Source organism: Pectinophora gossypiella, chromosome 20, assembly GCF_024362695.1.
Source record: "Pectinophora gossypiella chromosome 20, ilPecGoss1.1, whole genome shotgun sequence".
NCBI lineage: Eukaryota > Metazoa > Arthropoda > Insecta > Lepidoptera > Gelechiidae > Pectinophora > Pectinophora gossypiella.
This window is the reverse complement of record NC_065423.1, coordinates 4,322,126-4,334,555: the sequence shown is the minus strand read 5'-3', so window position 1 is coordinate 4,334,555 and position 12,430 is coordinate 4,322,126. Positions and strand designations below refer to the sequence as shown.

The following is a 12,430-nucleotide window of genomic DNA, read 5'->3' as shown; positions in this document are numbered from 1 at the left end:
CACGAAAACCAGTACACTCTGGAGAAGCAGGTGATTGTTGCCATAAAATACCTAAAGAATTTGGGATGGCAGGTGAACCAAACCAAATCATCTACAAAACCTGTAACCCGAATAGAATACCTTGGAGTGACCTGGGACACGCGAAGGAACACGAAGAGCCTATCCAAGGCGAAAGTTCTACAATTGAGCAACAGCATCAAGGAATTACTAAGGAAAAACCGATGGAGCTGGCACAGCGCCAAAGTAATCCTCGGCAAGCTGAACTTCGCATCATTTGTGGTACCACTCGGGCGTCTTCACTGTCGCCTTATACAGAAAGCGTCACAAATACTACCTCGTACACAGCCACGTCGAAGATTTTCAATTCCACCAATAGTAATGACGGAATTGAACTGGTGGTTGAAGAATGTTCGCATGGCGACGCCGATTCACTATCCAGATCCGTCAATTTTTATTACAACAGACGCGGCAGACGTGGGTTGGGGCGCAATTGTGAACAGTCGCCATCTATGGGGCGGATGGAATCAGTCGCAGAAAAAGTGGCACAGCAATATGAAGGAGCTTTGGACAGTCTTCGAAGTGCTCCAGCGCCTGGGATACACCCTACAAGGAAAAACCATCTTACTACAGTCAGACAACCGGACAAGTATTGCGTACATCAACAAACAAGGCGGCACGAGATCAAACAAGCTACTCGAAGCAGCACAGAAAATCCTTCACTACTGCGAACGTGTACAGTGCCACCTCATAGCTCGCCACATTCCTGGGCTGTACAACGGAATAGCAGACGGATTATCGCGGGAAAAAGCTCTCCCAGAGTGGCATCTGAGCAAACAGATCTTAGACTGGATATTCCAAGAACTTGGCAAACCTGTAATAGACCTGTTTGCTTCGAGGAGATCAGCTGTTGTCTCGATTTACGTCAGCGAAGATGCCACAGACACACACAGTCACTTTACAGATGCGTTCAGCAGGACGTGGCGATACAAGTTGGGATGGATCTTCCCTCCGCCAGCACTCATCCCTCGCGTATTGAACCACCTGAAGACGTCACAGGGTCAATACCTCGTAGTGGCTCCCATCTGGGACAGAGCATTCTGGATTCCAGAACTCCATCGCATATCGAAACCACCGCTTCTAATTCCAAACCTTCAAGAGAACCTCATCGATCTCAGAACGAATCGTCCACCGCCAGGAATAGAACACTTGAAGTTAGGGGTCTGGAAGGTTCGGGTTGGAACAGATACATAAAAGACTGGCCTGAAAATCAGGTTTCATTGTTGCAGTCATCATGGAGGAAATCCACTTTGCAGACCTACAAGCCTATATGGTCAAGATGGTGCCAGTGGGCCAGTAAAAATGACATCCGCATCGATAATCCTGACCCTGAAGATGTTGCTAAGTATCTGTGTTTCCTTTATAGGGTTATAAAGCTAGCTCCCAGAACAATAGCAGTACACAAGTCAGTCGTTGCCAACTTTAGCAACCCCTCTCGCGCACAAGAACTTGCTTCACACCCTTTAGTTAGGCAAATAATCAAAGGCATCTTTGCTGATAAGCCTCCAATCAAAAAACCCTTATCTTGGCGAATAGAAGATTTAATAAATTTCCTTAAAAGGTATGAACTAAATCAGGATAACCTTTTTGCTGTTTCAAGACATACTTCTGTTTTGCTTCTGTTAGCTACCGGCAGAAGGGTTCATGATCTGACGCTCTTGACTCTAGAGAAGGAAAACTTTGAAGACAAAGGTGATGAGTTAATCTTCTGGCCTAAATTTGGCTCAAAAACAGACACAACATCTCACAGGCAATCGGGATGGCTGCTGAGAAAGACTCCTGATGCTTCTGAAAGTCGATTGGACCTTGTTAGTTGGGTAAAACGTCAAATAGCTATGTCAAAAGCACGCCGATCAAGTTTACAAAATTTATTTATCTCCACCAGAGGTAGAGTTAGAAACGCATCTCGTTCTGTCATTGCGGGTTGGATAAGGTCCTTATTCAAACAAGCAGGAATCTCGGCTTCAGCAGGAAGTTTCAGAGGCGCAGTTGCAACTAATAGCTGGTCCAGCAACAGCAGCATAGATGAAATACTACAGAGAGGAAATTGGAAATCCAAGAACACTCTCTTCCGCCATTATTTTAAAGAAGTTGTTATCGAACCGAGACAAAATGTTAATGTCTTAAATACTACGTTCTCCTCAATTTAATATAAAAAATAATAATAATGATAAAGTAAAAAAAATAAAAAAAATAAAAATAAAAAAAATAAAAAAATACAAGTCTCACTAGTTGATAAGTATAAATTTATTTTGAATCATAAAACAAGTTGTAAGTTTGATTAATTCACAATTAAGGTTGATTTTATTCACAATTAAAATAATAAGTGTTAAATAAATAATAATTATTATCATTTCTGAATAACTCTTTTATTGATACATCACAGTACGCTTAGAGTAGCAGCGCTGGCAGATAATAAACACGTCTTCAATGTGGTTCAAGCGTAGGCTCGAACACCTAAATAGACCCGTTTTTCCCCCGAAGGGTATAAAACGGATATTTAGGTTTCAGCCGTAGCTTGAACCACACCTTAATTTCCTTGCCAGCTTATGGTACTGAAGAAAATGGCCGCCACGCGCTGCTAACATCAAATAAGAAAAGGACAGGTATAGTGAACTAGCTCCGAACTACTCACTCCCACTGTTGAAAGACGGTAGGAATGAATGAAATACGAACGAATGTCAAAGTGTAATCTTCAATGTGGTTCAAGCTACGGCTGAAACCTAAATATCCGTTTTATACCCTTCGGGGGAAAAACGGGTCTATTATGTAACTGGGTACCCTGCTTCGGTTTTTCCGTAGCTCGGGGTAAATATACAGATTTTTTAGCATAGTAATGACCCTGATTCCTGCAGATACCTTCAAAATTTAAGTTATAACTGTCTTTTTCTTATACGGCTAAAAGGAAAGGGACTGATTATTAAGATGTTAATTTAATGAGTGAATAACCCGGGCGAATCAAATAGGTTCTCTCTCTTTTGTATACAAGCCATTAAATTTGACGTGTGCTGTCAACTTAATTCTACCGGGAGTTTTTGGTCAACTAAATGTCTAATATATACGTGCGTTCCATAAATGTTATGCCTGTTGATTACCCGTCCCTTTCGTTTTCAGCGGATAAGAAAATAACAGGTATAACAAACTCAAATTAGATGGTGTCTGCAGGAATCAGCACTAATAATGTAGTGAAGGTAGTAATAAATTAGATTTATTTATTTGTTACACTAACGAGTAACTAGCCATATTATTTTGTTGTTTACTTTGTAAGTTTTTACCGGAAGCAATAAACTAGACATATTTGAATGTTTTTAATTTCATTTGTATGAGTAAGAAAGAAATTAAACCACCAAACTACTAAAATACTCATCATATATTTTACAAAATTACGAATACCTAAATGGAATTTTCATTCAATCAATCCTATTAGTTAAATGCAATTCATCAATTCATTTTAAGACTAAATTAAATTAAAATGCAATGGTCAGTTGACGATGCGAATATAAGTAACAGGACAAATACTGGATATCAATCTTCAATCACAATACAATGTTTTGGCACTTGGATAATTAAATGTTCTATTTACAATAAATAAATGAGAATAACCTGACCACTGCACGCAGAGGTTTATGTTGTCAAGATAACATCTTTATCTAATTTTGGTCTAAAGAGGCGACATTGAATCATCCAAAAAGCAATATAGCAAGCATTGCACATTTGCACATATAAATAACTGTAATGTTTTAGACTAATTCAATGTGGCCTTTTAACCCCAAATTGGTCCAAAATTACAAAACACTCATACTGGTTATCATCCCGGTATGACCTGAAACGGAGGTGAGAAATCGACATATTTTATTTAAATAACGCAAGTCGGATCATATCGCGATAACTATAAATTCCCAAGGCTAAAAATGTTGCCTCATAACCTAAACTACACAAATACCAACTGAAGCCGGCGTACCGGACGCTAGCCGAGGCATCAAGTAGAAAATTCAGAATTATTCAAACCGTCCTATAAATACTCTTATAAAATCTACAATTAAAATTACATCAAGCGCGTCACGAGATAAATAATACGAGCATAATGGGCCACACAACAGCAGGGCTAACAACGCATGCGCAACGTGATAAAATCATCGATCGATTCAATACATTTTGTCAAAATCGATAAGTTTTCACGTGACTTTGTTCGTATTTTGACAGAACGACATGACTTATTCGGGTTCACCATATTAGCACCAACCGACAAAACGACATAATTATATCGACAGAATCGATAAAGTGACCGTGACAAAATTTTATGACGCTGCGTATGATAGCCCTACAGATATTACTATTTGTAGAATTCATTTCAGATTTAGATCGACTAATTTCATTAGATCAGGGATTATACAAGCAAAAGACATCTAAATACCTGTTAGTGTTAACATATTTCGTTTGGTATTTTTTCTCAAATCGTATATTGTCGCTTTTTAGTGAAACCCACGTAAGGGGTTTTTTGAAGATTCACATTCTGTAGTGATTTTCTTCAATAAAATTTCTTATTTTATTTTACCTGTATCGAAACTAGCGTGTCCATTGCGAAGTTTTGTTAACACAAATTAAATCCGAAAGTGATTTTTCAAAAAGTCTTATGAGGTTTTCACTATAAGGCATATTCGCGAAAAGCTATCATATTGAAAATCGTAATACAAAATTTAGGCGTGAGGCCCAATGTGCGGCAGCAAAGCGTCATTACAACCGTACTACTTATTTTCTGAATGTCCCTCGGAAATTATCGCATTTCCAACAAATGAACGCAAATTAACATGTTCATAAATTATTAGATTTATCCTGTATCAGAATTTGAATTCAGAACCCAGTACTTTATTGTATTGTTGACGTTAAGAAAATAGAAGCATTAACTACATTAATTATTATTTATATACACATCGCGATCATAAAAGGCCACAAGTTTCATGTATTATTGAACCATTCAATTTAGCGGCTAGCCCCAATCTTAACGAGTAGCCATCAGTCTTAGCTTGAACATTATTGTCTAATAATGACTACAAATTAGGAGAAGGCACTAAGCGTTCTTGATATATTAATCTAATAATCGTATGAGCACCACACTTGATTCCGAATCGTACGTTACAAAATCGATATCACTGGTTTTGGATTGTAAAGTGTGGCTAGCATGGCAGTCTTGAAGGTCTTATTACGACGATCGTTTTAAATTAGTTACTTAAACCATAAATTAGTCAATGTAAAAGTGACTAGTAGTAAGTAAGTAGTCCATACTGAAGGCATAGATAAAAGGACTTTAGCGGATTCTTATATTAATTTAGTAAGTATTTGGCAGTGTCGTTGAATATTACACGTAACGAATACGTCATTGTTTGTTCATAAAACGTTTGTCGCAATCAGACCTATATTAATGCTAGCCACAAAAACGCCTATTACAGGTTCATGTTTATTGAGATGCGGAGCATTGCCCGGTGCGTTCAGGGGCTCACGGTGAATTCAAACAATGGTGCCGATATGGGCAACCACCAGCTTCATTTTACACTTAATTTGACAAGACTTAAGACTAGCTATCTCTTTCTTCCACTTATTGTGGGTGAAGGACGGCGCTAGTTTAAGACCTGGCAAATTCAAAGTAGGTTAAGTTTGTGTGCGCCCGGATAGGCGATGTATTAGAGCGTTAACGAAACGTCTTACGCGAAACGCGCCAAACCTTCATAATCGAGGCCTTTGCTACAGTAAACTCTAGCTAGGTTGTTTTAAAGGTTATAAAAGCGTGTTAGACTACAAGATCTCGCGGCTGTAGGGGCTGGAGTCGGTGGAGTCTGGCGAGTCGGACATGTATCGGATGTAGGCGGCGTGCACCGTGAGGCCGGCGGGGAGCTTCACGTCGCGGAAGTAGCGGTGGCGGCGCGCGTCCTTAGCCGATATGCGCTTCACCGGGTCGTACGTCAGCATCTTCTGCAGTAGGTCCATGCCGACTTCATCTAGGTTCTGGACCTGAAAGAATAGTACTAGTAGAATATGGAACAATACTACGTATAGAACGGCAACTCACCGCTCCCCGCCAGCGACTGAGCTAGGTTTACCTCACCCAATCGGTCTTACGTTAGTCTTCAATTGTATGGCATTAGAAGTCACACACACATAGATGCGTGTGTACGAACGTCATCGTCAATGTGTAGTGTCTGTGTAAAACGAGGTTTGTATGAAGTGTCTGGGGTGTGGGACTACATACAGAAAGGACTGATGAGGAAGGAAGATGGCGCCGTAAGGATATCGAGTGGTGATGGCGAGCGCGGACCGGAAAGCGCAGCGCAAATCGTCGCCGACCTCCGGGATGGAGACGGCACTTCAATAAATACACTTACATGGTTGTGCAGGTTAAATGAGTTCCAGTTGGGGAAGGTGGGCTTGTAGTCCGGCAGCGAGGACACGCCGGGCCAGATGTCCTCTGTCGGGGTGCGCAGCATTCTACGGGGAACATTAAATAGCATGTTTAATGCAGGAAAAAATGTGATCGTGTAAATAGATTGTGGCTTCTCTTCTTTCAATCCTATTATCGTACTCCTCGCGATCTTTTGCAGTCTGTTATAGTTTGTATTAAAAAAATAATAATATTGTAGCTGTTATTATGATATTATTTTAACTAGTTTCTACACCGGTTCCCAGGTGGCATAGCCGAGCTGCATTGTGTGACGGATGCGGCAGAGACTTGGTTAGGGGAGCTTAAGCTGGATATATGATCCACGCAGGATATTTTATTTTTGTCTGCCATACGCAATAATAATAACTAGTTTTATAATTTCATGTATAGTATAGTGTACATACCTGAAGATGCGGAAGAGCTGGTCGATCTCCGAGTCTCCCTGGAATAGAGGCTTTTTGGAAGACATCTCCGAGAAGATGCAGCCCACCGACCACATGTCGATTGGGCACGAGTACCTGTAAGCATCGTTACAATCACAGCAGTATTTGATGAAATAAGAGCTAGGCAATGGAACAGAGTAATGTGAAGAAAACAAAGGCGAGTTAGCGGTGGATGTTTTGTTTGGGTCTTGTTTATTTTAAATCAAAATTAATGAAGAAAAAGTAGCCAATTCGTGTAATTCATTTATAATAAGAGTAAGAAAATAAACAAACAAAATGCCAAGTCAAATGATAACGTGACAACTCGGCCAACGCGGCAATCAAATTGGTTTCGAGTTCTGGAAGCAGCTATGGATAGAACACGGTATATCACCAGAAGGAATCTTGGAAGAATTCGCGTCGGCAGGGTCGGACAGAAAAGATGTCTTCTTCTATCAGGCAGATGATGATCACTATATACCTAGGGCTGTACAAAACGGACTTGGTGCCTGTACAAAACCGACATTAGAGAGTTGGACACCTTCCACATGCGGTGTCTCCGTAATATCCTACGAATCACATGGCAAGATCGCGTGTCTAACACTGAAGTATTGCGTCGTTCGGGCATGGTTGGCATGGAGGCACTGCTGATGAACAGTCAATTAAGATGGTGCGGTCACGTCCACCGTATGAATGACTGTAGACTCCCAAAGTTCGTCTTCTACTCCGAACTAGCGAGTGGGAAGCGTAAACGCGGGGGACAATATCTGCGGTATAAGGACGTCTTGAAACGTAACCTGACCGCCTGCGATATTTCCACTGAACGCTGGGAGGACCTTGCTGTTTGAAGACCTGAGTGGCGTCACTGTGTCAAAACAGGGGTGGCCAACTTTGGGCAAAATCGTCTGAAAGAGCTCGACGAAAAACGCCAAACACGCAAGGATCGTCCCAAACCCACCTATAGCTACACCTTCAACTCGGATGGACAGCTATTCTGCCTCCAATGTGACCGGGTTTTCAGAACAAAGTTTGGTTTTGCCAGTCACATTCGAGCGCACGAGAGAAGGGACAGGTCGCCGTTGTCGGATACGACAAGGAGGACTATACTGTGTTGTTGGATTTGGAGCCCCGTGTTATCCACACTATTATGAATCTTGGAAGACTGTGACAGAAAAGTGTGGTTTATTTATTTCATCATCAATTAGCCCGCATCATCCCACTGTTGTGTATAGGCCTTTACCATTTTGCACCACTCTATGCAGCCCTGCGCTAACCTTATCGACAAGTTTCCCGCCGCTGCCCGCTGCCCGCTGGTCTACCCACTGACCTTTTCCAATCTTGTGGCCATCATTCTGTGACGGCCTTTGACCGACCATCCTCGCGTGTTCGTCTACCCACATCAAAGACTTTCGTCTTTCGGCGGATATCAACATTGGGTACGCGATCCACGAGGGAGATGTCTAGCATGGAACGCTCCATGGCTCTTTGTGCATATGCTCGTTGGTCTCTTCTTCTTATCGTGTGGGTTGTGAGGTGGAATACCAACCTCAACAACCCTGGTGTCAGGGTTATTACTGAGCCGCCAAAGGCCCCTGACATGGCTCATGTAACGACTACATATTTACATCAGTAAGTAGTAACCGGGACCAAAGGCTTAACGTGCCCTCCGAAGCACGGATCATCTTACTTTTTGGACAATCAGGTGATCAGCCTGTAATGTCCTAACCAAACTAGGGATCACAAAGTGATTTTTGTGATATGTGACCGGGATTTGAACACGGGAATTCCGGATCGTGAGCCCAACGCTCAACCACTGGACCACGGAAGCCGTGAGCTTATGTTATACTATGTTACTTTATTGTTTGTTTTGTTCTGATTCCCGCGTGAACAAAACAACGATAGGATGGTACTCTCTACTTAGCTGGAGATATACAACATACAAGAAGCTATTTATTACTAAGGTAAATTACAATAATCACTGTCAAATATGTGCATTGGTTTACCTCTGGCAGCCCAGCAATACTTCCGGCGCTCTGTACCAGAGAGTGACCACTTCGTGTGTGTACACCCTCACTGGAACTCCAAACGCGCGGCCCAGACCGAAGTCTGCCACCTGAAAACAGATTTTACAAACATATACCAAATACTTTCCCGGTCAATATTACCATTTCTCAGCTGGGAGGAAAGGAAACTCTTAAGAAAGTAGTTGGCTGCTTGTTCTAGATAGCACAGCCCGCAGACAGAGTGGGTGAAGTCGTAGCCTGTTACGAATTGGTGCTATGTAGTTAGCTATGTATAATATTTTATTTTATGAAGTCTGGAACAGTGTTTGTCTAGAACGATATAACTATTAATTTATATTGGTGCAAATGGGTCACAGATCTGGGATGGGTCACTCACAGCTAAAGGAATTAATCGTTTATATTACTTATATTAAATCTGAAATCTGGTTAATACATTATAAAATATAATACCCTAATGTTATTGTTAGCAGTTGTGTCTGTCTTGACTTTAAATGAACAGCACATACCTTAATGATACCAGTCTTGTCAATGAGCAGGTTCTGCGGCTTTAGGTCTCGGTGCAGGATGCGGCGCTGGTGGCAGAACAGGATGGCGCTGTTGATCTGGTACAGGTAGCTCTTCACCACAGCCGGGTCCATGAACTGACCAACAAGGAATAAAATTAACATAAACAACTTATATACGTCCCACTGCTGGGCACAGGCCTCCGTCATGCAACCGGAGGGGGCATGGAGCATATTCCACCAGCCTGGTCCTCTGTAGGTGGATGTGTTTTTACGGCTAATAGCCAGAAGCAATGGCTTAACATGCCCTTCGAAGCACAGAATGTTCTTACCAAACAAAGGACAGTCTCAAAAAGATACACAAAAAAATATTTATTAAAAAATTTCAGATAGGACCCCAACGGGATTTAGGTGTAATCTTGTGTGTATATAAAAAATACATACATACATACATAAACTCACGCCCGTAATCCCTAATGGGGTGGGCAGAGCCGCAAGTAAACAAAGGAAACTTGCAGCCACTACAAAAAAAAAAGAAAAACTTTCTTTAATATTAGTTTAACATAAGACTGACTGTGAGATTTTTTTTAGTTGTATGTTCTCTTTGTGTAATAAAGTATAATATTGATACACAATACATTTTTACATTGTTTCTTATGTTGAACCAGTATCTTAAATAATAAAAATGAACACATGTAACTGGCAAATTGTATGCATCATAGGACTAACCCATTGAATAGAATGTCGGGCAGATTAAAACAATATAAAATCTGATATATCGACAAGTAAAGGGTTAATGGCCGCAAGTAAATTGTTTGACCACATGTTTACAGACAAATTAACAAAATGCAAGGCTTCTTAGCAATGTAGCTTTTCTTTCAAAACAATATGTTACCAGACTGCAATACAAAATCCAAGTCTATCAACTTGGGAAATTTAAAAGTGCCAAGTCCTTTAGTGCTTTTAAAGCCACCTATTGTACTCTATTTCTTTTTTAGAATAGAATATTCGTTTATTTCATAAAATGTGGGACAAAGTGGTAGTAAATGTAATAAATAATTATAGTTTCACACATTTCAGTTTTGTTTGCATTTTTGTATTTCCTATGTGTACAATAAAGTTTTTGTTGTTATGTTATGTGCCGAGGGCACACTAATGTTCTACATACTATTAACTCACACTGTAAAATCATAATGTTTATTGTTTACCTTGCCAGAACCCAGTGAGTCCATGTATTTCTTGAGGTCCATTGAAAGAAACTCGAATATGAGGTAGAGCCGGTTCTCCTCCATAAGGACATCTTCAAGCTTCACAATGTTGGGGTGGTTTAGCTCCTTCAAAAGCGAGATCTCTCTGCAATTGCACCAAAACAATGGCAGTTTCGTCAGGCATTGTAAGTTAGTTTTGAGGTTAGAAAAATTGTAAATAACGCTAAGTCTTGGGTTTAACATAGCATATTATGTTCCTAATGGAGATAAATACGACTTCAAAGTATGCTAACGTTCGAAAATAAGGAAATAAAAGGCAAATAACGTACCGAATAGCCGTGGAAGGAATGCCTTCGTCGTCAGATTCCAACCTGATTTTCTTCATCGCTACGAACTGTCCAGTGATTTTATTCTTTCCCTTGTACACCACGCCATAAGTACCTTCGCCTATTTTTTCAATTTTCACAAAATCTTCCATTTTGTAATTAGGAATTTTGACTATTTTTACACAAAACGCGACGACACAAAACTGGCGGGCTTCACCGCGTGTAACGCTCTTAGATTCACTGTTGCATAGATAAAAAAGATGCTATTTATTAAAACGAATGCAATTTTATATTAAAAATGCAATTTCCCGCTCGTATTTAGTGAAAATGACAAAAATATCGTTAACAATTCTCAGCTTTTCAACGACTTTTCAAACGAAAAGTTTTTAAATAATTCGAATCCAGTGTTGCCATTGTTTAATTGGAAAATTCTGCGAAAAAAGTCAGAGACGCGTCGTGTGTTGTCGGTGGCGCCATCGTGGCAGCTGGTCTAGTCTATTCATCATCACCTTCACATTATCGCAACTTTTATTTAGATGTCTTATCTTATGTAAACATGTACATTATGTTATGTTAATATGTACATTTCAAGTAAAAATTATTGGATATTTTGATGAATAGCCACCGAGCTTAAACTACCTTTCATAGTTATTAATATTTTCTAACATTTCTTTTGTTTTGTGTTTCTCATACATGTGAATATTCGAAAATTGTATTTTACTTGATCATATTTTGAGCAAGATATGATAATTTTCTTTCACATGGCTATACCGATTTTATGACACAGATAATAAAAAACACTTTTTTTAAACGTTGCAATTTCTGGAATAACGCATTTTGAACTTCTACAGATCATCTGTGCGATTACGAAAAGGTATAAATAATGTAAAATAAAAGATGGAACACGGATATAGTATCCTAAAATAGTAGGAGTAATTTATAAACATTATATGGGATTTCCGATTGAAATTGTATTTAGGCGCAAAAATTCAAAAATATTTTATCAGTAGGTAAATAGGGCGAAACATAAAGTTAGGATTCAAAAAGATAAGTTCTAATCGTTTATGTTGAATTTATTATTATTGTATGTCTTTTTCATATCTCGGGCCTATGGAGGCCCGGACTTTTGGAAGGCGTGCGTGGGGCCGAAGCCAACACGTAGAGGCAACACGCAGAGCAGCAACACAGTTTAATCTAAATGTGGTGTGACACCAACCGGCGATTATCCCTGTATGCACTATGGGAGTGCACCCAAAGACATTATTATTATTATTATTATTGAAGTTAGAAACAAAAACGGAGATACAGATACCTCAGATAAATGCATAATTTTATTATCGTTTATCGTAAACATTTTGCTGAGTTCAGCAAAACGCTCACGTATGTCAGTGTGCCGCGCAGTGCGTGCGAATATGCGATCTCTTTATCTTGAAATCTTTTTGATAGATAAAGATAAT

The 12,430-nt window shown here is 39.9% G+C and overlaps 1 protein-coding gene across 1 annotated transcript; it reads right to left on the bottom strand.

Annotated features, from left to right (window-relative positions):
* Positions 1-3,409: 3,409 nt before the first annotated feature.
* Positions 3,410-11,372, bottom strand: LOC126375908 (cyclin-dependent kinase 1). The gene is made up of 7 exons (XM_050022998.1): positions 10,977-11,372; positions 10,648-10,792; positions 9,443-9,577; positions 8,916-9,025; positions 6,895-7,008; positions 6,435-6,537; positions 3,410-6,063 (listed from the first exon to the last, which is right to left on the bottom strand). The coding sequence occupies exons 1-7, from the start codon at positions 11,123-11,125 to the stop codon at positions 5,848-5,850; spliced, it is 972 nt and encodes a 323-aa protein (XP_049878955.1). The 5' UTR covers positions 11,126-11,372; the 3' UTR covers positions 3,410-5,847.
* Between the last annotated feature and the right edge of the window lie 1,058 nt (positions 11,373-12,430).

Bases quoted from the DNA above. Each gene is read 5' to 3' on its own strand.
- LOC126375908 (XM_050022998.1), bottom strand. From the start codon at position 11,125: ATGGAAGATTTTGTGAAAATTGAAAAAATAGGCGAAGGTACTTATGGC. The intron at 7,009-8,915 runs GTAAACCAATGC...CGATGCTTACAG, and splicing joins GTATTGCTGGGCTGCCAGAG to GTACTCGTGCCCAATCGACA. The intron at 6,064-6,434 runs GTAAGTGTATTT...CTATTCTTTCAG, and splicing joins CATTTAACCTGCACAACCAT to GTCCAGAACCTAGATGAAGT.